The following is a 24,846-nucleotide window of genomic DNA, read 5'->3' as shown; positions in this document are numbered from 1 at the left end:
GTGGCTTGAACCCAGCCTGAGCAGACAAACCAGAGGGACTCTTATCTCCCAATTAGCCAGCAAGAAGCTAGAAGTGGAGGTGTGGCAAAAATGGTAGAGTCCTAGTCATAAGAAAGTCAAGTGAGAACTCAGAGCCCTGAGTTGGTACTGACATACTGACACCCAACAGACAAATGCAAAACCCCAAGGCAAGGAAAGTCCACAATGTCAGTTAATTCACATTTCTCCAATCAGATGTTTTTTAAGGGCCAGCTCTACCCCAAGCACTGTTGTAGACATTTGGGATGGACTCCCCTGGATTCTGGCACTCATATTACAGTGAGCTCTTTCACTAGCGAAATCCACAAGTTCTGTGGAATTCTCATCCTATGGCTGAGACTTCCCACGTAGCTACGAGAGAGAAAGAAGCCTTTTTTTAAGTGTTGGACTTTGACGTCATCACAGGTCCCCAGAGTCCTGGCGTTTCTACCACCACGAATAAACACCTTCACCACAGTTACTGTGGCTAGTGGGTCTTTGTTTTAACACAGAGAGAGGCCCTGGGAAGGAGCAGTCAGCACTGGTTCAAGAGATTGAATGACCACTGTTGAGGGAAGTCTGGCATTCGTTGGAGGCAGGCCACACAGCAGCTCTGAGAACTTGGCACGCTGCGCTTTGGTGTTCAATTACACAGCAGTCTTTGCATGGTATTATCTGCTTGGGAAGCAAGGTTTTTGAGAATTGGTGGGCTGGAAGGAAAATGTTTCTAGAAACAGAACAGGGAACAAGTCACAATTGTGGTGCCATTGGATCTGCTTCTAAGGTTGGGAGGGACACATATCAGCTGGGAGGAAATGTGAGTTCTTTATAGTACTACTACAGCCAGGTGCCCGTGGCTCACAGAAAAAAGTTCCCAACACTCCATCTGCAATTAACCAGCAAAGAGCTAGACTGGAAGTGTAGCTCAAGTGGTAGAGTGCCAGCCATGAGCAAGAAAGATGACAGGTGTGGGTCATGGGGTGGCGAGGGGGAAAAAGTAAAAATGAAAAAAAAAAGAAAAATAAAAAGAAAGATGGCAGGTACTTGGAAAGTGGCCCAGTGTTTGCCTAACAAGTTTAAGGCCTCAGTTCAAACCGCAGTCATGCCAAAATTTAAACAAAACAACAAAACAGTCTATTAATCTGTGATTGCCCATTTTCAAGATTATGTTTCTCTAAACATTAGTTGTTTGCTAGGTTTTGTCATCAGCCAGAAAAAGGCAGTAACCATAGGTATTAAGTACTTAAGTATTTTTTTTAAACAATTACTTCTTTCAGCTTTTCATTTGGTATTTGCAATGTGTATATATCCTAGGATTTTAGGGGAAATGTTTACATGTTTTATTAATTTCTTAGAGTTGCTGTAACAGAGGCAAGCTTTTTCTTTTGGATGTGGGGCTTGAACTCTGGGCCTGGGCACTGTCCCTCAGCTCTTCAGCTCAAGGTTACTGCTCTACCTCTTGAGCCACTTCTGGCTTTTTCTGTTTATGTGGTGCTGAGGAATCGAACACAGGGCCTCATGCATGCGAGGCGAGCACTCTACCACTGAGCCATCTTTCCAGCCCAGAGTTGCTGTAACAGAGTACCATAAATTAGATGGTTTAAAACCATAGAAATTTCACTCACAGTTCTGAAGGCTAAAAGCCCAAAGCTGAGCTGTTGCAGTCTTGTTCTCTTGGCACATTCTGAGGAAGAACCTTTCCTTTTCCCCTTTCCCAGCTTCTCGTGTTACTATGTCCATGGACCTGCCGTACAGCTCCAGCCTCTGCCACCACGGTGATGTGGTCTTGTCTACCGTGATCACCATATCCAATTTCCCTGTCCTCTCGAGAATGCCAGCGATGGCTGTTGTAAGGCCAAGCATGACCCGGCATGATCTCATTTAACTCAGATCTATCTGTAAACTCTTGTTTCCAAGGGCCAGGTTCACAGGTGACAGGTAGGCCTGCATTTTTTTTTTTTTGTGTGTGTGTGTCTGTGTGTGTATGGGTGTACTAACCCAGTACATGCATGTGTCAGGTGTTGATGTCTTTAATCCTAGCTATTCTGGAGGCTAAGATGGAAGGACGACATTTTGAGCTTAGCCTAGGCCAGAAAAGTTTTCAAGAGCTCTTCTCAGCCCATTGCTGGGCCTGGTGGCACACACCTGTCCTCCTGCCTATGAGGAAGGCTGGGTTGAGATAGGGAGGATCATTTTTCCATCAAGCCCCAACAAAGAAGCCTGGGGAAGACAGAAAGGAGGGAAGCTGGGTGTGGCGGCATGGGCCTGCTATCTTAGGAACTATGGGAAACCTGAAGTAGGTGGATCACGGTTCAGACATATGCCTGGTCAGAAAGCAAGTTGCCATCAGAAAAATAAAACATGGCTAGAGTCATAACTCAGGAGTGGAGTACCTGCCTGTCAAGAAAAAAGGCCCAGAACTGAAAAAAACTAAACAAAATCATGATATGTTCAGAGCGACACCATCACCTGGCGGTCACCAGCTTGACACCACGTCTTCACCCAACTTCCCAGTACTCATTTTGAGCACTAGCCCCATTCTCTTTAACATCTTTCCTTTCTCCTCTCATTCTCCCGTTTTCTATATTGACCTGTTGGAATAGGTCTTTTATCTGGTGATATTCTATGAATTTTGCCGAATCATTCTCTGGAACAAAGATTGGTAGGCATAAATAAATAAAACGATGAAGGGACCACGGTTAGTTTGATGGTAATGTGTGAGCTGCTGGCCTCCTTCTGAGAACAGACTCATTATGGGCTGCTGCTGACATGATGAAGTACCGTAGTGGATCTCGGAGTGATGTCTCTAATTGCCCAGACCTTCTTACATTAGGTATCTGCATGAATTATTGCTCTTTTGTGCAGATAAAAAGGCTTTTGCACAGGATTGCCCCGTGCTACAAGGGCTGACACACTGGAAGGCATCTCAAATGAGATTAATGATGCCCGCCTTAATCTAAGAAGATTTAGCATAGCCAAGATATGGATTCCGCACAAACCTGCCAGCACTCATTTATTTTGAATAAATATTATTTTTAATTAAAGTCCTAAGGTAGGTTATTCCTGAAATAATGAGCTCTGCAGTGATTTCCTTTGGGAATTAATTTTCTTTCTTAATTCCCAGTCATTTTGATGATCATAGCTCATTTGGTCTTACGACGGCCAGCTTTAAGCTATGTAATTTCCAGCTAAAGGCACCAAATAACCCTGTATTTGTTTTTACATGGCATTCTCATTTTCTAATTGTAATTTTCACTTAACCCAAATGCTCTTATAGGTAGAGCCTCTCAAACTTGATATATGTCTGCTCTGTAAAGTTAAGAAGGGGAAAAAATGGACAGGGAACATCCAATCGGAAAATTAAACTATTCTTATTTTTCACTTTTAAAAAGTGGGTTCTGCCTTTTCTGTGGCTGGGTGTTGTGCTAAGTGTTTTACAAGCACCCAAGCCGATCCTCGTGGGAACCTGACATTAGAGTGTTCACGGCCGCTGCTCATCAGATTATGAACCTGATGAGGTCTTGTGCCACACACACTTCTCAAGTTCGAGTCCACAGCTCCTACGCACAGGCCATACTGTGCACTGTCTATCAATAGCAGCCTTCACCCAGCTGCGAGCAGACCTGCACAGACACATCAGCATTGATGAGCTTAGCTACACACGTCCAATGACTCCATACAATTGGTGTTTTATGACTGCTTTTACCAACCATTCCATGTGCTATGGTAGAAGACAGCCATTTTATTGTGCTCAGAGATGCTGTGGCTCAGGAAGCTTTCAGGGACTGAGCATGGCGGCAGCTCCACGGGGAGGACACGGCTGGAGGCTTCACTCTGTGGCTGGGCAGGCGCTGACTTCTGGCAGGAAGCTCAGTTGGAAGCGTTAGAAGTTAGCGCCTCCAGGCAGACTCTCCACGTTGTGCTTTGTCGCATGGCGGCATGTGAGGAGGCCATCCTTGTCCAGCCCAGCTCAGGGCTTGGGAGCGAGCTAGTACTCCGGGGGAATTACAATCCACTAATTTGGGAAGTCAGCCTTTACTTCTAGGACACTACGGCTACAGCCAACAGAGGCTGTGCAGACACCTTATTGCGCAGTAACACTACACATGACATGGCGGCAGTGTGGCCCCACGTGGGCAGGAGGGCCCACCTTCTTCCTTTACTGGATCTACTTTCTTTGGGTTAGTATCTGCCACCCCATTTCATTTCCAGAAATACAGGCAAAGGAACATTCCAGAAAATGAACCTCTAGTATGGGCTGCTAATATATTCTATCTGCTTCCTTGATAAGTGGTCCACAGGAGAGCAGAAGCATCCAAAGACCCTTTTCCTTTTCTCCTAAGGCCAGAGAGCCACAGCACGGCTCCTTCCTCCCCTCAGTCCCCTTGGAGGACCAGTGAGGGCTGAGAGGACCTAAAATTATTTATCTCCCTCCTATGAGGCCATGGCTCCCAGTGAACTCCATCCTTCATCATTTAAAACAGGCGTTGAGAGAAATACCTTTGTGAGAGGAATTACTGGGCAGCCCTGCTGGTAAATACAGAGCTAAATGAAATCCAGCACTTTCCATGGGCTCACAATGTAAGATGAAGGGAAAGGTCCTGTCTGTGAAAGGGAGAAGACCGGCAACCAAACTGTCCAAGAGATCTTCAGTGTAGATGTGGCTTCTTCAGTAAACTTCACATGTTCGTAATGAGCAGGACGCATCCAGCTATGGGGAGTGGAATATCTCTGCACCCCTAATGTGGTCCTCCTTCAGTAGCTGGCTTCTGAGGCAGGGTCCTGGGGAAGTGGCCGAGAGTGGGAGGTGGAGGTCTGGTAGGACGTGGCGGTCACTGGGGGTGTGTCACTGAGGGGTTTGCCTTATCCCCAGTCGACCACTTTTTACTCTGCTTCCTGGCTACCATGGAGTGAGCAACTCGCTCCAGCACAACCAGCCCAGAAACAACAGGGCCAGCTCAGCAAGGGCCGGAACTTCTGGTGTGGTGAGCCAAAACATATCCCTCTAAGTCCCTTTCCTCCAGTTTGTTTGTTTGCTTGTTTTTTGGTCACAACAGATAAAAGTCTAACACAGTCCCAATAGCTCCTGTGTGGGACAGCAGTCAAATTCCAGATTCTGTAATTTTTACTTCATCTCCTCAAGAAGGGCTGGGAACTCCTTCAAGCAGCTTCATCAGTGGTAAGGCAGGGGGCAGAGTCCCTGAGCACCACTGCTGAACACGGTCACAGCCCAGTCCAGGACAGGTGGAAAGGGAGTGGAGTTCCGCCCGAGGGCCGGCGTTGGGTATTCTGCACGGAGCACCTCTCAGGTGCCACACAACCTGGCTCTTCCTCCTCTACGGCAGGTACACAAAAGTGTTTTCATTCTGACAATGAGGGACATAGTGACCAGACATCAGCACTTTGGATAATAATCCATTTTGCTTCATGTCACTAGTTATTAGCTGAATCAATACATATTTTGAATAAAAGTGACCATGTTGAACTGCTAATAGGTTAGCCATCTCCTGACTTACCTTCATCAGATCAGTTAGACTTGCATAAAGAGGAAAGAAGAGAGCTGTAGTATAGCCAGGCAAATGATCTGGTTATAGAATTTGTTTTGAAAAAAAAATCAAAACTAGTCTTTAATATACTTATTCAATCTCTTGTGCTGGCGATTGAGAAACAGCTATAATTTTGTATTCCATTTTTGGTTTGTAATGCAATGATCTTGGAACCTGGACAGGTAGGAGAGACTGCAGTCATGGCTTTCTCCTAAGATGAGAGTTTGGCAGTGGATTCTTAAAGAGCCTTTGAAGGGAGCCTCCCTGTGCCGCATTAGCAGACACTAAGCAGCGAGGTCAGCCCAGTTCACCATGAGGGACTGCAGGATCGGTCTGCCGTTCCTCGTCAACCTAAAAATAAAGTGGTGTGTTGTTGAGTGTGAGGTATTGTCTTACTGGATCAGTAGCCGTCACTGCTGGAAAACTGGCCTATCACCTTGGAGAGAGAGAGAGAGAGAGAGCAAAGGAGCTAAGGGGCTGGCCCGCGATGCCCAAAGTGTGGATTACTCCCCTACTCACACTTCCGCGTCCCTGCCACAGACCCTGGCACTTTGGAGACAGTACCATATAGGCTGTACTTACTTGATTGTAAAATGCACTTATTGATTTCTTTAGACCTCACCATGAAGATGACTTGAGCTTCCTCTCACAGGGGTTGCACACACAGCATGCAAATGGCTGACCATGTGACATCACACAATCCACAAAGAGCTTACAGGCGCAGTGCACACAGCTCTTCAAATCTATTATCCACGCAGATAGCTGGCCATGTCACACCACACAACCCACTACATCAAAACGCTCCCCAGGCACATACAGGATGCGTTCCTATGATGGACTTTTCTATCTTTTTACTGACACATCATGGTGCTTAGTCTGCTATTACTGCACTCAGCTGACATGCTGACGCAGAAGCCAACCAGCGAGGACTCCATGTGCTCCCCTGAACTCAGCCATCTTGTTCCGTGTACCTAGCAATGTTCTCATTCCCCTTTCCCTGGGAACTCACCTACAATTGGGCTTAAGAACCCAACAGGATGGACTGGGACTGTGGCTTAGTGGTAGAGTGCTTGCCTAGCAGGCATGAAGCCCTGTTCGATTCCTCAGTACCACATACACAGGAAAAGCTAGAAGTGGTGGTGTGGCTCAAGTGGTAGAGTGCTAGCCTTGAGCAAAAGAAGCTCAGGGATAGAACCCAGGCCCTGAGTTCAAGCCCCAGGACTGGCAAAAAACAAAACAAAACAAAACCCCCATAAACTACAAAAAACACCAACCCACAAAACCCAACAGGAATTATTAACACCTTTTGCTTTGTACAAAGTCAATGCTTCCACAAAGCTCGCAGGGTCTCTGGCGAGTCTGGGCTGTCTCCCTTGGTGGAGCGAGGGATGCACGGCTGTTTTACATGTTCATGGTGCGAGGCTATCCCAGAGGGCCAGGGCACCTTACCTAGAGTGTGTGTGTGGGGGGGAGTTATGTGCTTGGCTGTGTTCTGTGTTCTATGAAGTCTTTCTTGTTACACTTGACTTAGCGTCTGTGGTCATCCAATGGTGTGGATGACACATGGGTAAACAAAGTCAATGACAGTCAAGATAAAGTGGAGGTAGGGTAATCACTGAGTTCCTTCAGGGATCAAGTTGCTCAGTTCACTAAAAAATTACAACTTTATTTTCTCCTTTCCATGAAACATGTAAATTCAAAATACAAATCCATTTAGCTGAAGCTTCTGTTCGTGTGTATATGTGTGGGATCATAATAACCTCACCCCCTTGCAGCTATCCTGAGAACTGCCCTGCCCAGCTTCTCTGTGGGAGGCCTCTTGTCCAACCACCAATGCCGATTTTCCGATTCCTGAAATCACTAAGAATGTGTGGGTTTATATCGTAACCTCACAGGCCAGACCTCACACAGGCCACTTTTCCAGATGGCTGAACACTACAGCTTCACTATGGAGAAAACCAATATGTCATGGCACACGCTTTCCGACGTCACTTGTAACTGAGTTTACGTGCTTTACGTTTCCATTTTCGGCAGAGCTTAGAATCTTAGCAGTTTCAGAAACTCAAACACAAAACAAAACAAAACAGCAATGAAATACTCTATATGCTGGCAACTCAAAGACAAGGACTTTTCATGCTTGTGTTCTGAGTACAGTCCCCAGAGAGACTGCATCTGACAAGACTGGATGACTGGTCCAAATGGAAAGGGGAAATCTCCATACCAGAGGTTGAAAGCCTGTTTAGTAAAGCAAGGTCCAAAGCTCTCAAGTCTAGTGTGCTCAGCCTGGAATATGTATGGCTCTCCATCACTGCAGGAGAGAAGCAGCATTCCATCAAGACCTGGGTCTGATGAGAACCACGAACCACCACGACTGGTTGGTTTCCTCTGCAGTGATCTCAGAAAACATTTCTGCTTCATGGGTGTTTGGACAACTGGTTAGGTTCAGCAAGATGCTGTGATTTGGATACAAAGTTCCCTTCCCTAATCATTCTGTGTGGAAGGCTTGGCACCAGCTGGTGGTGCTGTTTACTGAGAGCTGATTGGACCATGGAGATGCTAATAGGGTCAGTGGATTAACCCACTGATGAGTTCACAGTTGATTGGCAGCCAGGAGGTGGGGCCTGGTAGAGGAAGTAGGTCAGTGGGGCAGGCTTTGAAGGGTGAATCTTAACCTGGCTCTGCTGGTCTTTCTCTGATTCCTGGCAGCCATGATTTTCTGTTTGCCCTAGGCCTAAACAAGATGGAGCCACGTTAGTTGGCTCTGGCGCCAGGAGCCAAAACAAACCTTTGCCCTTTTACATGATGTCTGGTGTTCTCTCATACCTACACAGAGTGACTTCTGTCGCAGCTGGGATCAGCTTAGTACACCCAAAAGATACCTACAAGAAGCTAATCTCTAGGTGAAAACTGCATTTATTTAATTCTAAAGATTTTTAGCAACAAACATGTTACTCCTTTAACATGCTCATTTGGCTGATACAGTGCTTTTATTGTGCTAAAACATTTTCAAACAGGTGAGAGAAAGGACTCAAAAGCATTTTCACAGCACATGGGAGATGAAATCTCAGATGGGAAGAAAATAAGTTGATTCTTTTATGTGCACAGTTAATCAATAAGGAGTCAAAAGCTTGGCGTTTTCCAATAGTACTGGGAAACACTACTGAGTACCATTTATTAACACTGAACTTTTTATGATGAGCACTGTTAGCAGTATAACATCTGCACGTACTCTTAAATTTCATACTAGTTTTGTTAGATTTGACTCTGTTCAAATCAACAAATATTCATACCTACATGAGGGAAGAAGGACATGAAGTCACCTTTTCATATTTTCATCTAAGTTCTTTTTATGTGCAAAAGTTGTACTGGGATTTAAAAACCCAATGCCATTTAACCATAAGCAATGTCACTGTTAACCATAAGCAATGTCACTTCAACATAAGCAATGTCACTGTTAACCACATTTGTTTTTAGGCTACAGGACTTCCCATTAGTCTTTCTTGTCGAAGGGCAATCAATCTTTTGAACCACTTTTCCTCAGCTTCAGCTTTCTCAATAAACAACTGGAATAAAACAGAAGAAAAACGTTATTGTGGACCAATAGCTGGGAGTTGACATAGTATAACGCAAGTCATCTTTATAGAGTACATCTCTCAAGATCTTAATTGCAGGCCATCTGTCAAGTGTTAATGCTCTTGGAGTGAAAAGACTAACACAGACACCATGTGGGGGGGCTGGGGCGCGTGGCTCAAATGCCTGAGGACCTGGGTTCAAACCCTACTACAACAAAAAGAGACCAACACACATAAAAGGGTAGCGCTATTAGTGAACAGTTTTGTACTCTGTATTTTGAGTTCATTTTCTACATCTTTCTGGAAGAAACAGTACAATTATACTATTTCTTAAAGAGAGCAAAATATATGAATGATATGCTAAAAGCAAAGTAAGAGCTAACATTAGAATTGGGGACAGGATTTTTTTCCTTCTCTTTGTCTTTTTTTGTTGTTGTTGTTGCCAGTACTGGGGCTTGAACTCAGGGCCTTGGTGCTTTTGCTTGCTTTTTTTTTCCACTCAAGATTGGCTCTCTACCACTTGAGCTACAACTCTAGTTCCATTGGCTATTTTTCTTATACAGAATACTTCTAAAAGCCAGAAAACATGAGCTGGATCATCTTAACAGATTCAAATATATGTAACAAATTCTAAGGTCTGGAGGTCAACTGCCTATTTTTCTCCAGTGATCTTGGTGTCACACCAGAGGACTGGGATCGGGAAGAGTTTCAGTGGGTGGACTCCAGTGGGGACTCTTACATTCGGATGAGCCAGAGAGTTGTCGTCCTGGTACTTGATAGCGGTGGGGATGCTGCTGGGGTCCAGCTCCTTCCCGACACTGGGCAGCTCGGCAGCCGTGGCCGCTGGGCCTGCAGCTGGAGCTGCCTGCTTTACCTCACTGGGCTCCACGGCCTGAAACATACAACACAAGCTGCACTCACAAGGTTAACTGTGCTTCTGATGCCCCATGGTAACTCTCCCATTCTTAGATTTTCATCTCAAAAAGTTCTGTGTTACTAAGAAACTGCCATTCCTTATACAAATACAGCAATGCTGAAGCAATGGGTACCATTCTTTGTCAACAGATTTTCTTGAGAGGCTGTTATGTTCATGACCAGTAAGCATGGATTCTGCGTCTGGCCCCTGTGGTCCTGAGGCTGCATTGCTGGTGGGTGACGGAGCACCTGCAGGCACTCTTACGGAGTACGCACTCTTGACTCTACACACTGTCTGTAAGGATGGAGGCTAGCAATGAACCGTGTTTGTGAGAATCCTGTTTCTTTTCCTATAGACATCGTAGGAAATAGTCACTAAATCTGATTTGGCCGTTTTCTTATATTGTGGAGCCACGACCCCCTGTCTTTCTGGATTCAAATATTTGTATGTTTCCAGTACACTGGGCCCAGGAGGTTCTTGACCCTCAGTGGTTTTCTGACAGTTTGTGAGACTGAGAGCATCTTAGGCAAGCACGTGTTTTACATGGGGAAGCGGGAAGCTCGCCTGATCAGTGAAGACTCAGAGATGGATCTGACTCTGAGCCACACAGAGACAGAGTGCTAGATGTGCATCTCAGCCGTGCAGAGATAGAGAGGGGCCAGGACTCTGGCTGTACATGCTGAACTGCCTGCAGGAGACAGGATGCTAGAGACACACCCCTATCTGGAAACAAGCGCAGACATTCTCATACACAGCCAAGCTCCCTCATTCGGTCTTAACCTACATGCAACATTTGTTTTCTTTAAGAAGTGCTTGTAAATGTTACTTAATAACAGATGATGACACCTTCTGGGGAGATTCACTGACTCCTTTTTATTTTAGGGAGGAGATTTCAAAAGTTTTGCCTTGACTAAGATGAACCTCCAGGGTGGGAGGCTCCAACTTCTGGCTTTGGGACACACTGCCACCTGGCGGTTCGTCTGGGAACTCTAGTTTTCCTTGCATCTCCTGTAAAAGAGCACAGGCCTGGGCTGTGTAGGGTGATTCAGGCCCCTGGTGAGCACAGGAGAGTCCTCCACCACATCCACAGACCTAGGGCTAAATAACTGATGTCGAGCTTATCTGAGACAGCAGTTTGAAAACACGCTACAACTTGGCTCCTAACGTTAATGAAGTATCTGGAGCTATCAGATTATCTACTCAGACAAGGGAAATTTGACTGCAGACTTAAACTAGTTAAATCAATGTGTTGCAGGAGACATAGTGTCTAGGATGTCATTGCTTAATCAGTGCAATTAACACAGCTGAGGAGAGACTGTACCAACTGAAGGGGGTGAGGCCGGGCCCGGCCTCTCCAGGGGGCTCACTGGCCACACAGAACTATCCAGAGGAGAAAATGTGAGAAATGGCTTATGGTGATCAGTCCCAGAGAGAGGTCATCCTCGCTCTAGCAGGAACGGCCCTGTCTCCCTCGATCTAGAAGCTGTCCTCAGGATCATTGACTTCTCTTGGCTGAGTGATCTCCTGATAAATAATTCAGCATCATGGGCATCCATATCCCAGCCCACCGCAGCCACAGGGGCTGCAGCGTCAGGAGGGGACGGCACTTTCTAAGCTAACATGTTGTCCCTAGTTTTACATTTCAGGCAACTGTGAATTCCCTCCTCCTAGCCTGTCATCTTCTGGTCGTTTCCAAGGGTATTTACTAAAGAAAGCGAGTGGAGGCCCCTGTCAGTATTTGCCTCTTTCAAAGTCCTGCCTAAGTTGTACCTGGACATGTTAACTCCAAAGAAGATGCACACCCCTGAGAAAAAGCTGCCAGTGCTCGAGTGGGGCCCATGCTCGTTACAGGACCAACAAGGTAGAGTGCTGGCTACTGTGGTAGAATTAAAAATCAACATGACCCATTTGCACAGGGTAATTTTCCAGAGGTTATGCTTGAAGAGCATAACCTCTCACTCATTTGTCTGTCTAGGAGCATGCAGACATTCTCGTCCCTCGCCATCTACCTGCAGCCGCAGGGCTCCCATCTGCAGGAACTGCACTGGACAGCACCGGGCAGGAGGAAGCCAAGTCGTGCAGACCTACCTTCCGGACTTCTTTACTCGACCGGAACGTCTGCTGAACGAAGGACTCGCTCTCAATAGCTTCGATTTCCTTCACTCTCTTCACCTGCTCCACCAGGGTGGCTTGGTCTGACAGAGAGGGGAGAAGGTCAGCAGATTTTGATGTGAGCTTGTGAACAACACAGCACTGAAGGAGTGCTCTTTCTTTCTGCAAAGAACTTTAGCACACGTGAAGCGTAAGCAGGTGGAGAGAAAGCATATCTGAGTTATTCTATAAGAAATGGCCGGGCTGCGAGGTAGCACTGGGATGTGGCTGAGAGCCGAGTCCTCCCCCGCGGCCCCTGGGAGAGGCGGCTGGGCTAGGAAAGGCGGGCGCTCTGGGGTCTCTGACACGGACATACATATATGTACAAGGAATAAGAACATCACGCTCTTACCACTCACACTTCTACAATCATTAACTTCCGTTATTCTCATTTAATTTTGTCCATCACTACCTCAATCTTAGGAGTGGAAACCTGAAACATGTAAAAGTGAATCCTGAAGCCGGGCGGGCACCAGTAGCACACATCTGTAATCCTAGCTACCCAGGAGGCTGAGATCTGAGGATCCCAGTTCAAAAAAACCAGCTTATGTAGGAACTATGAGATTCTTTTCTCTCCAATTAACCACTTAAAAGCCCGAAGTGAAGCTGTGGCTTGAGTGGTAGAAAGTTAGCCTTAAGCACAAAACTCAGGAAGAGTGCCCAGGTCCTGAGTTCAAGCCCCAGGACTGGCACATGCACAACAAAAAAGGTAAATCTTGGAAAGCTTGTCATGTTACCCGTAAATATTTTAGGCGGCATCCTGACAGGTCGACAATAAAACCACCATATGGTGGAGATCCCACTTCTCACCTCCAACATTGTCATGTTCCTCAATGCCACTCAGGCAGTTCGTGTGTGATTTCCCCAGCTTGCTACAGAAGCTCCTCCCACAGCCGGTTCTGGGCAGAGCCAGGCGCATGCATTCGGCAGCCCATCTCCTGTCACCCTGCAGTGCAGCCGCTGCCCCTTTGTGGCCATCATTCGTGAATCTGTTTGGGTTGGGGGGTGGTGGGGGCTGTGGTGGCTTCCTCACTCTGGATTGGCTGATCTCAGCTCACGTGTCACGTGCATGTGTCTCTAGCCCTCCTCTGTTGCACTTGTGTTCAGTGTCTTTTGATCACATGTACCTCAGGTGCAATGTGTGCGCTTCTTCCACTCTGCCAGGACTCACTTCTGCGGCCAAGTGAACAGCCCTGACCTGAGGCCCAGGCGATGTCGGCTGACCCCCCATGATGGCTCTGCACTCACTTTCACGGAATGGCTCTACCTCATTAGTGCTCCTTTCTCAGATGGGTTATTTCATCACAGGCTATGATTTCCCAATTCTTCTGTTCTTCACTTATTAGCTCCAATCTTCTATGGTGAAGAACTTGCCATTGTTGGCTGTAGTGGTAAGTCAGAAAGATGTTTGTTTTGTTCTCTGGTTTAGAGATCACCACTGTGAACACTCACATTTACATGCTTAGTGCACTTGGGTCCACTGTGTCTCTTTTCCTGGGTTGAGGCTCACATGGTCTGTTTTGAGCAGTCCCCACCTCAGGCTACCATCCCCAGAACAAGACATGATGCTCCAGATGCCCCAAAACAAGACATGACACTCCAGATTCCCCAAAACAAGACATGATGCTCCGGATGCCCCAAAACAAGACATGACGCTCCAGATACCACAAACAAGACATGACGCTTCAGATACCCCAAAACAAGACATGACGCTCCAGATACCCCAAAACAAGACATGATGCTCCAGATACCCCAAAACAAGACATGACGCTCCAGATACCCCAAAACAAGACATGATGGCCTGGACGCCCCAAAGCAAGACACAACGCTCCAGACGCCCCAAAACAAGACATGATGCTCCAGACGCCCCAAAACAAGACATGATGCTCCAGATGTCCCAAAACAAGACATGATGCTCCGGATGCCACAAAACAAGATATGACGCTCCGGATACCCCAAAACAAGACATGATGCTCCGGACACCACAAACAAGACATGATGCTCCAGACGCCACAAAACAAGACATGATGCTCCAGACGCCCCAAAACAAGACATGACGCTCCAGATGCTCCAAAACAAGACATGATGCTCCAGATGCCCCAAAACAAGACATGACGCTCCAGACGCCCCAAAACAAGACATGATGCTCCGGATGCCCCATAGCAAGACACAACGCTCCAGACGCCCCAAAACAAGACATGATGCTCCGGACGCCACAAAACAAGACATGACGCTCCGGATACCCCAAAACAAGACATGATGCTCCAGATGCCACAAACAAGACATGATGCTCCGGATGCCACAAACAAGACATGATGCTCCAGATACCCCAAAACAAGACATGATGCTCTGGATGCCCCAAAGCAAGACATGACATTCCAGATACCCCCAAACAAGACACAATGCTCCAGATGCCCCAAAACAAGACACGGAGCTCCAGATGCCCCAAAACAAGACATGATGCTCCAGACACCCCAAAAAAAGACACAATGCTCCAGATGCCCCAAAACAAGACACGGAGCTCCAGATGCCCCAAAACAAGACACGGCGCTCCGGACACCTCAGGCTACCATCCCCAGAACAAGACACGATGCTCCAGACGTCCCAAAACAAGACATGATGGTCTGGATGCCCCAAAACAAGACGATGCTCTGGACACGCCAAGCTGCTCCTCCCTGACGGACAATGAAAAGCCACTTCTCCAAAGAGCTCTACTTGTTCCAGGGGAAAGAGACAGGAAGCAGCCTCTTGTCAAAAAGAAAAATTAATATGACTTCATGCTGATGACTACCAGTCCTATTTCACACCGCTGGATTTCTAACGTCCTTCTTTATATTTGTGTGTCTTTTCTGTTACTCTAAACCTATTCACTTCAAGGAGAGAGGACAAGTTGACAAGGTGTATTAATGACTTTAACGTTTTTCAGTCTTTATGACTTTATTCTTCTGATGAACTGTTGGAACAGAATGCTCGAAAGTCAGCTGAAACCATTTTTATGTGTTTATGCCATTGAGTCATTTATGCAGCTAAGTTCTTTTGTGTGTATGGAGGGGTGGTAGGATTTGAACTCAGGGCCTGGAGCTTGCTGGTTGGATTTTTCTGCTCAGGTTGGCCTTGAACCACAGTCCTCCTGTTCTCAGCCTTCTGAGCAGCCAGGGTTGTAAGCACCCGGCATCTCAGTTCTTTATTGATTTTTAGGTCTTACTAATTTTTAAATACTTAATTTTTAAATACTTAAATAGTTGAGGTCAAAAACTTCAACCTCACTATTGGGATCTAGTTTCCCATCCCCCCATCCTATGTTTCTAGTTCTCTCTTCAATCCATAGGTAACTACTTTTAACATGTTTGGATTATCTTCCTATTGCTTATTTTTGAAAACAGAAGTGTACATATCCTCTTCTTGCCTATTACATAAAATCAGAATGTTATACAGTCCCATATGTAGCTTGAGTTAACATGTCTTCACGGTAACTTTACAGAACCTTAGTGACTTCTTTGCTCTGCTTTACAGCTGCCTCACAATCTATCTTACAGTTTTACACTGGCTTTTTTTTTCTCCCAGCGCTCTGTGGATAGTTATTTCAAGTCTTTTGCTCTTACAGTCACTGTCTTAACAAGCAAACCACACACATATGTCATGTCATAGTTTTGTATTTTCTTTCCCACATGCTGGCTGGGCAGAAAAACTCTAACATGAGTCACAACTTCGCTGCTGACAATTTTTCTCCACACGGACAGGAACCGTGGCTGCATGAACACAGGCGCTGTGCCATTACGGGATGAGACTTTATGGGCAGTGGTGAGATGTACTTTCTTTGTTCTTTTTTTTTTTGTTGGCCACGGGTCTTGAACTCTGGGCCTAGGCACTGTCCCTCAGCTCTTCAGCTCAAGGCGAGTGCTCTACCACTTTGAGCACAGCGCCACTTCTGGTTTTCTGGTGGTTAATTGGAGGTAAGAGTCCCACGGATTTTCCTGCCTGAGCTGGCTTTGAACCATGATCCGCAGATCTCAGCTTCCTGAGTAGCTAGGATGACAGATGTGAGCCACTGGAGCTTGGTGGTGGCTAAGAAACATCTGTTTAAAAAGTTTAAAAAGAAGGTAGACAGATTTCCATCAAAGTAATTTTTATATCCTGGAAGTTCTAAGCTGAATGGGTGAATGCTGCTTCAGAGATAAATAGAAGGACTGTGAAAAGAAATTTGATTCCATGAATTCAATAGAAATGAGGCATTTCTTAAAGGTGTCTGGCCAATCTCAAATTTGTTTCCTCTCATGCAGGTCCCCGATGACCTGGGAGAAGGCCCGTCCTGCGGCCAGACCTCCCGCCCCTCCCCCGCCCCCGCGGGAAGCATGTGGGCGCTGCTGGGAGGGGCAGCAGCTCCAGCGCTGCTGAAGGCTCTGGAAGGAGCCGGCTCCCTGCACAGCTGCCCTCCAGGCATTCATTATGCAGTGCGCTAACTGCGGATGCGAAATGAAACGAGAGCTTCTCTGTCCAGCTAATTTACTAAAATCCACACATCCCTGATCAGTGGATGTTTAGCACTGCGCGTGGAAGGAACGTTAATAAAGCAGGGAAGGGTGTAATGGGCACCGTTCTACCTAACCCTGTCGGTACAGGCCCTAATTATCTCGCATTATTTCTCACTCAGGATGAGGTCTCATTCGTATCAACTGTAGGGCATCTTAGGTTTTTCTCTAACATATTCTCTCATTTGGATTTGCAAAAGCACATCATTAGTATTAAATGTCAGAGGTGAACTCACAGACAGTTTGGCTTTCCAATGCCGGTAGTGTTTGTAGCTTTAAATTTGGAAACACAACCAGCTCCTAATACAAATAAAAGTGTTATCACAGAAGCTGGCCAAAAGGCCAGCATGCTTATTAAAACAGCACTGTAGAAATTATAAAGGAAAGAAGGAGAAAGATGAGAGAAAACAGAACATCATCTTTGTGCTTTAAAAAATCACCTCAGGATTAACAAGGTGACAGGCCAGATAGGAGAAAGCCAGCTCTCCTGACTTACAATATGAAAATAAACCAACACAGCTTTTATCTTTCAATACCAGAGCTATGCTCTGGTTTGAGACAGTGATATTTAAATTAATGCTGGAAAGATTCATGGGAGATACACATTTTCAGCCTCATAATAGCTCAGCTCTGTATTTTCTGAAAGCAATGCAAAAGTATTTTAAATGGCATCATACTCAAAATTCCCAAATGTATTTTTTGAGCACATGCTGTCATTATAGGAAGCAGGATAAACCACCTCAATTACATGAAGTCCGCTGTTAAGCTGTACACGCCAATTGACTTTAAGGTTCAAATTTAAGGTGGGGAAAGGTGACTTATGACCGACAATTTTATATGTGCACAACTGGTGACCTAGCATGGTCAGAAGAAAAAAATAAAGAAACAAAGTTACCAGAGGATGAAATTTTACAGGTGCTTCACAAGATCACATTGCCAACAGGAAGGAAATGTATAGAATTGGCCAAAATGATCTGGTCTTCAATAAAAGAGCTGTATGTTTCATAGTGGAAAAACAAAAACAAAACAATGGTACCAGAAAACTGTTACTAGGGACTAAAAAGTCAACTCTAGCTCACTACATGAAAAATAATTTTGTTCCTTTGGTGATAAAAATAAAGTGTTTTATTAGTTATTGCAGACATTATAAAAATTAGGCTGTCCTGTTACATTTGATACTTCATGTTATGACATCTACAGAGTTTTCTTCTAGAATGTCATCAAATCTAGAAGATGACATTTTCTAGAATGTCATCAAATGTACATATTTAAAGTTACTAATTAATTATAGTGAAGTTCAATGTAAACTCGAGTACAAGACAAAAATTTAGCACCGCATTTGTAGATTGTAAACAAAACCCCATCTTCCCAAGAGCAAAACCAGGCTGTAAACAGCAGGTGGCGCCATTGCTCAAGACGTATGTTGGGCTCAGGGCACAGGGTGCATGAGATTTTAAATACAGAGAAGGATCAACTTCAACCGCTTCCTTTTAAATATTAATATTTTATACATTTACTCAAAGTTAAAATGTATTTTATATTAAAGAGAATTTGGGTCAGTTGGCCCCAGTTATTGAGTTACTATGATACTGTTACAGGAAAAAAAATACTTATATACTATAGTACTGTTACAAATATGAATAATACAAGAGATTATGTTATTTTAGATTAAATTGACTCAAATAGTAGTCAAGAATGGAAACATCCATGAATTCTTTTATGGTATAGGACAGATACTTAAAAATCAACCTCTGAAATGCAAAGCATGACAGAAAAAAGTCCTACTATTCAACGTATATCTTATGCAACTAGGCAAACTAGGGAGGGTGACTTGGGAGGGATTGGGAGAGTGGTGGAAGAGTGCCACTGAGCACGATGCATGGTGCCGATACCCTGACTTGCTGCACTCGTAACTCCTTCCTACAACTTAGGGATGGTAAAAATAATAATTTAAAAAATCCGGAAAACTTCACACAGAAAAACCTGCTGTTTAAGAAAATGTATAGACAAACAAGATGTCTCTTAGGACTTGCATGGAACTTTTAAATTATTAAACAGTTCCTTACAGATGCAAATTTTAACAGGGAACTGTGACCAATATGGCTTCCTCCTTCCTCGCTGGGTTCTCCTGTCTGCTGCAAGAACAGGTCTGACTGCCAGAGTCCCAGCATGCACAGGACTCTGTGACCTCTTTAACTCAGGGAGGCGCCCTGGACCAACAGGCCGTCAATACACACTGGTCAAGTAACTGGAAACTAAAGGACACCAAAGCAATCATTTAAAAGCAAAACATTGTGGGGTAAGTATGAAGTTTCAAGGTTTTCTGACGCTGGAAGCGGAATGTGTTTCAGTGGTTAGCTTTAAGGGCTCTGGGTTCCAGTCAGCCTGTGCCTGCATGTACAGGTGGTCGGCCTGTCTCTGTCTCTGCACGTACAGGCGTATAGGCTGCCGTGGCCTTGGCAGACGTTTGAACTGTGCTGGTTTCAGCTTTCTCATCCGCACCATGAGACAACGAATAACTTCAATATCACAGAATGGCTGACAGACTCCCCTCCCCTGCTCTCCTTCCTTCTCCTCTCCCTGCCCTCGTCTCCCCCTTTCAGGTCAGGGAGCACATTCAGCAGCCGTATTCTATAGACAGGATTGAGAAACCCAAAGAGCGTGCCTTCCTGCACGGGGCCTCCTCGTGAGGGAGACCCATGACGGTATCCAGCAGAGAGAGGAGGTGAAGCCGTGGGAGAATGGGAGGTCACGTATGCACTCTGAGCAAGGCTGGGTGTCAGCCTGTTATCGCAGGTGCAGGGGAGGCAGATAGGGGAGATGGCTGGTTTGAGGCCAGCCTCGGCAAAGGAGTTAGTGAGGCCCCATCTCAACTAAGAAGCTGGGTGTGGTGATGTGCATCTATAACTTCAGGAGATATTGTGTGCATATCTACATATCTATACATCTACACACACACACACACACACAAATCTTGTCCTTATGGCATTATCTTGATCTAGATTATGGATGTATATTTTCAGACTTTCTTATATTTGGAAAATTAAAAAAACTGTCATATTCTGAAAACCTTTATCAATCAATACATTCTTTTAGAAAATCTAGCATTTTCTCCTTAACCCTGCAAACAACCAACATAGGACACTGTCACTTTAGTTGTTTTTAATTTACTGTGCAGCCTAAACACACACACACACTAAACGCTTGCTCTAAACGTTAAGAAATCCAAGGAGTCAAGTCTACCTTAATGCATGGCAAAAAATAATCCACCAAGCTCCTACAAGTTCGCTTATTTTCATGAGGCAGAGAAGAAGAGCGTAAGAATTAAGCCAGCATTGAGGAATACCAGATTAATAGGTCCGAATACAGAATCTGCAGTGGCTGTGGGCTGTCTATTTGAATTCTGGAATTCTTGTTGACTCTAATTACCATTCTGTAGATGGAGAGCTGTGTGTGCCTCCACGTAACCACACACAGCCTGGCCGCCTGTCAGGAGGGCTGAAGACACATCTCAGGCACACCGCATTTGTCACCGTGGCTAATATCACAGATACGCAGCTCTTTTTTCTTAGCACACAAAAGCAAGATATGTAATTCAATGCTCAATTTACCCTTGTCTCACAGGAGATTTTTTCCCCGCTAATTGATAGAAATTAAGCCATTAATCAAGCCAGTAGCCATCATTCAAACCAGGGAAGATGAATACAAACTTTCATCATAACCACCTTCCCCATTTTAGTGTTCATTAGCATTAATTTTTAATGCAATTATGCTATTCTTTTACGCTGAGCTCATAAATTACTGCTCTTTTGTTGCTGGCTGGCCTTGTAAAATCCAAACTAATGCTTTGTGCTCTGATCTTAAAGGCAATTACCAGGTTCTTCTATCTTTTATATCTCTGTATCCTCAATAACCTTTAAACATAACGAGTGCCCATGACTGCCTAAGCCTGTTTTTCTAATGCCCTTATATAAATCTCTAGGAAGATATACATGTAGTCAATTATGGCTGTAATAAACATATATTGTCACATACATCACAAAACATAGGCATTAATATAAAAATAAAATCTCACAAATTCATCTCGACATTGAGGTCCAAATATAATGGTATCATCATATTTTTTCATGATAAAAATATAATTTCCCATTGTGCTAAAGTTTTCCTTTTTAATAAATTGGAGAAAGTAAGAATATTAATAGCGAGTGACTATATATACATTTGGAAGGGGAGAACAGGGACTAAACATAGGAAGAACAACTTTAAAATCTCGTAGTTCTTTTCCAGAATAACTGTGTAGTGTTATTTTATTTACTTTTGCAGGGATGGCACTCACATCCAGGGCCTTGTACACGCCTGACATGGAGCTATGCCTTCGGCCCCAAATCTCTACTTTGTCTTTTCTACCTGTTTAAACTTGAAAGTCAATGAGCCAGAAATGAAGACTGACATGAGTAAAAGAATCATTTATCCAAAAGCATGGGTCTAAGGGCATATAATTCCAGAACCTTCTATTTTGCAATATGGGAGCATGTAGTTATTAGAGGACAGTAAAATGAAAAGGCATACTTTCCAGAAATAAATGTCCCCTTCAGATGAGACTCAAGTTTAGCTCTCCATCCCAGGGAAACTGGACACAGGTCCTCTCCTATATCCCAGGAAAACAAAATCTCCACCTCCTCCTCCATCTTCCTGTTAGTACTCGCCTGTGCTTGCAGCTAAGCTGCCCATGAGCTGGAGAAAGGAAACATGTGTGGAATCGTGATTAATGAGACAGATTTACTGGGAAATGCTGCCAGTTCTGGCATTGGTGTGGGCCTGTGATCCCAGCAACATGGGAGGGGCATGAAGGAGGATTGTGGTCTGAGGCCAGCCCAAGAAAAAAATGCAGGATGAAATACACATACACCTACCTACCTATAAAGTTTTTTTAATGTGTTGCTGAATTTAGTCTGTAAGAATTTCATTGAGAATTTCTGCATCAAAGAGACTGGTCTATAATTCTCTATTTTTGTGTCTCTGTGTGGTTTTAGAATTGGTGCAACTTTGGTTTCACAGAATGAGTTTGGTATTACGTCTCATGGAAGAAAGAGTTTGAAGAGCAGTGGTGTTAGTTCTATGGATAAAATTGGAGATCACGTCAAACGAGATAAACTAAGCCCCAAACACCAAATATCGTGTGTTTTCACTTATGTGTGGAAGACAGACCTAAGACAGGTATGTATACCCATGATTATGTACATATACCTACAAACATACACATCAGCACAGAACAGGAGTCTAGCAGTGGGACTCCCTGGGAGGAAATGGAGAGAAGGAAAAAGGAAGATTGAGGGAGAATCATTTTGAAACATGTCTCCACTACGCATGAAGATGGTAGAAGAACTCTCAGTGGAAAACGATGATCAATACGAGGTTGGGGCGGAGAAAGAGAAAGCAATGGAGAGGGCAATTCTGAACAAAATACAATGCATGCACTTCTAAATGGCCATGATAAAACCTCTCAGCACAATTAATAAACACTAAAAAAAGAATGACAGGATGCAAACAGGATGTTTGGGGCTGGGCACCTGTGGGAGAGGTAGAGAGAATGAGGATGTAGACAGAGGGGCTGCAGCAGCTGATTTGAATGTATGAGAGCAGAGCAGGGAAACCTGATGAAACAGCTGTAAGAAGGGAGAGGGGTTAGGGAGGAGTGGGGGAAGGTTGAAGAGGATAGATGTATGCATGGAAGTGGTACCATGTACAATTAAGGTATGTGAATAAAGTTATTTGAACAACAAGCAGAAAAGGGCCATGGGCTTAGCTCAATAGTAATCCAAGTACCATCACCATTACCAGAAAAGAAAAAAAAAAGGACATTAGTATGAAGCTACTATGACTTTGAGTGCTCTTTTTATTTTGGTGGAGGTACTAGGGTTTGAACACTGGGCGTTACATTTGCTAGACAGCCATTCTATCACTGACCACACCTCCAACCTTGACCCTCTTTATAAGTGTGTCATGTTTAGGTACAAAAACTTATGAGAAACTTACCACCCCACGTGCCTTAATTTCTCTGAAAATCTGATACACATACTGGGGCTCAGAAATAGGAAATGGAATGTAATCAGCTATCACGGTTTTATACTAGGGGCTAGCTATACGCTGGACCATTCTGGTTCAAGATATTCCAGTTTTGGACTGGGAAGGTGGCTCAGCGGTAGAGTGCTTGCCTTGCATGCATGAGGCCCTGGGTTTTCGATTCCTCAGCACCACATAAACAGAAAAGGCTGGAAGTGGTGCTGTGGCTCAAGTAGTAGAGTGCTTGCTTTGAGCTGAAGAGCTGAGAAACAGTGCCCAGTCCCAGAGTTCAAGCCACACAACTGACAAATAAAATAAAATTTCAGTTTTGCTCTCCTAGTCTATGGGCAAAATTGGGCTAATGTATGTGTGTGTGCACGCACACACGTGTGTGCATGTGTGTGCGCACGTGCTGGTCTGGGACCTGTACTCGGGCCTGATTCTGAGAATTTCTGCTCAGGTTAGCACTTACTACTTGAGCCACAGCTCCACTTCCAACATTTTGGTAATAAATTGAAGAATCTCATGACTTTCCTGCCTTGGATGGCTTTGAATCAGGATCCTGAGATTTCAGCCATCTGAGTATTAGGATTACAGGTGCGAGCCACTGGTGCCTGGTGTTGGCTAACTCTTAATTTAGAACTTCTGTTTGCAAGCAGCTTTATGCTATGTGGTAGGTACAAGCTGCACCATTTTACCATCACAATAGTGGTGCATAAAAAGTAGTTGCAGCATTCCAATTGGCAAATTTTGATATCTTATGGTTGCTCTAATTTGCATGGTGCGTGTTCAGGTGTTTTTTTTTTTTTTTAAATTTGATGGTTTACCTTCCTACTATTAAGTTATGGGTTCTTTTTATACTGAATATAATTTTCTTGTCAGTGTGTATTGCTAAGATTTTCTTCCATTTGAGGACTTTTTTTTTTGGGGGGGGTGGTCCAGTCGTGGGGCCTGAACTCTGGGCCTGGGTGCTGTCCCTCAGCTCTTCAGCTCAAGGCACAACTCCACTTCCAGCTTTTTTCTTTTTGATTATGTGGTGCTGAGGAATCGAACCCAGGGCCTCAGACATGCAAGGCAAGCGCTCTACCACTGAGCCACCTTCCCAGCCCCTGAGGACTTGTTTTTTAAATGGTATTTCTCAATGAACAAATCCTTTTTATTTAAAGAAGTCTAATTTATCATTAAAAAATAGTTGGCGCCTTTTGTGTCCTCCCCAAGGAATTGAGCTCAACTCAAAGCTGCAAAGGTTTTCATCTATTCTATCTCCCAAGAGTCTCACAGTCTTGGTTGTGATATGTCTCAAGCTAACCTTCTTGATGAGGTGGGGAGGGGACCGGTGTTTCTCACTCTTCAGGAGACCCTTTTTAGTAGCACCACTGCTGAACAGATCGCCCTCTGCCGGTGAATTGCCTTGGTAGTTCTGCCAAAAATGAGTTGCCATAGGTGTCAAGCTTCATTTGTGCTTCCTCAGGTGATTCAATTTACTTATGGTTTATTCTTACAATAGTCTAACCTCCTACTGGCTGTATTTTTGTAGGTCTTGACATCAAGGACTGTTTCTATTCTGAAGTATAATTGATGTGGAATGTGTGTGACTTTAATATACGGTAGGTAAGACTGAAGTCTCCAGTCTACATGATGATGCTTGCTTACAGTAAGTCAGAATAGAGAACTGTATGCATAGCTGCGCATTTTTTTCAAATTAAAACAGTCTGGTGAGATAGTCTGGTAGTTTCATTAAAAAGTTCTAGAGGCCAGTGGCTGGATCTCCACAGGGAACATGCTGGAGTTTCCACAGGGCACACGCTGGGGTCTCCACCGGGAACGCACTGGATCTCCACAGGGAACGCGCTGGGGTCTTCCACATAGAACACGCTGGATCTCCATACGGCACATGCTGGATCTCCACAGGGCACGCCCTGGGGTCTCCACAGGACATGCGTTGGGATCTCCACAGGGCACGCACTGAATCTCTACAGGGCACGCGCTGGGGCCTCCACAGGGCACGCACTGAATCTCTACAGGGCACGCGCTGGGGTCTCCACAGGGCA

The 24,846-nt window shown here is 44.8% G+C and overlaps 1 protein-coding gene across 1 annotated transcript in view; it reads right to left on the bottom strand.

The window, feature by feature from the left end:
• Positions 1-8,722: 8,722 nt before the first annotated feature.
• Rsrc1 (arginine/serine-rich coiled-coil 1) overlaps positions 8,723-24,846 on the bottom strand; it is a 273,596-nt gene continuing 257,472 nt past the window's right edge. Inside the window, exons 11-13 of the mRNA XM_013016136.1 lie at positions 12,141-12,247; positions 9,876-10,028; positions 8,723-9,127 (exon numbers count right to left, since the gene is read on the bottom strand). Of these exons, the coding sequence (XP_012871590.1) occupies positions 9,035-9,127; positions 9,876-10,028; positions 12,141-12,247 (353 nt within the window). The 3' untranslated portion in view covers positions 8,723-9,034. The remainder of the gene's footprint in view (positions 9,128-9,875; positions 10,029-12,140; positions 12,248-24,846) is intronic.

This window comes from Dipodomys ordii, unplaced genomic scaffold (assembly GCF_000151885.1).
Source record: "Dipodomys ordii isolate 6190 unplaced genomic scaffold, Dord_2.0 Scaffold30, whole genome shotgun sequence".
NCBI classification, from domain to species: domain Eukaryota; kingdom Metazoa; phylum Chordata; class Mammalia; order Rodentia; family Heteromyidae; genus Dipodomys; species Dipodomys ordii.
This window is presented reverse-complemented; position numbering and strand designations above follow the sequence as displayed.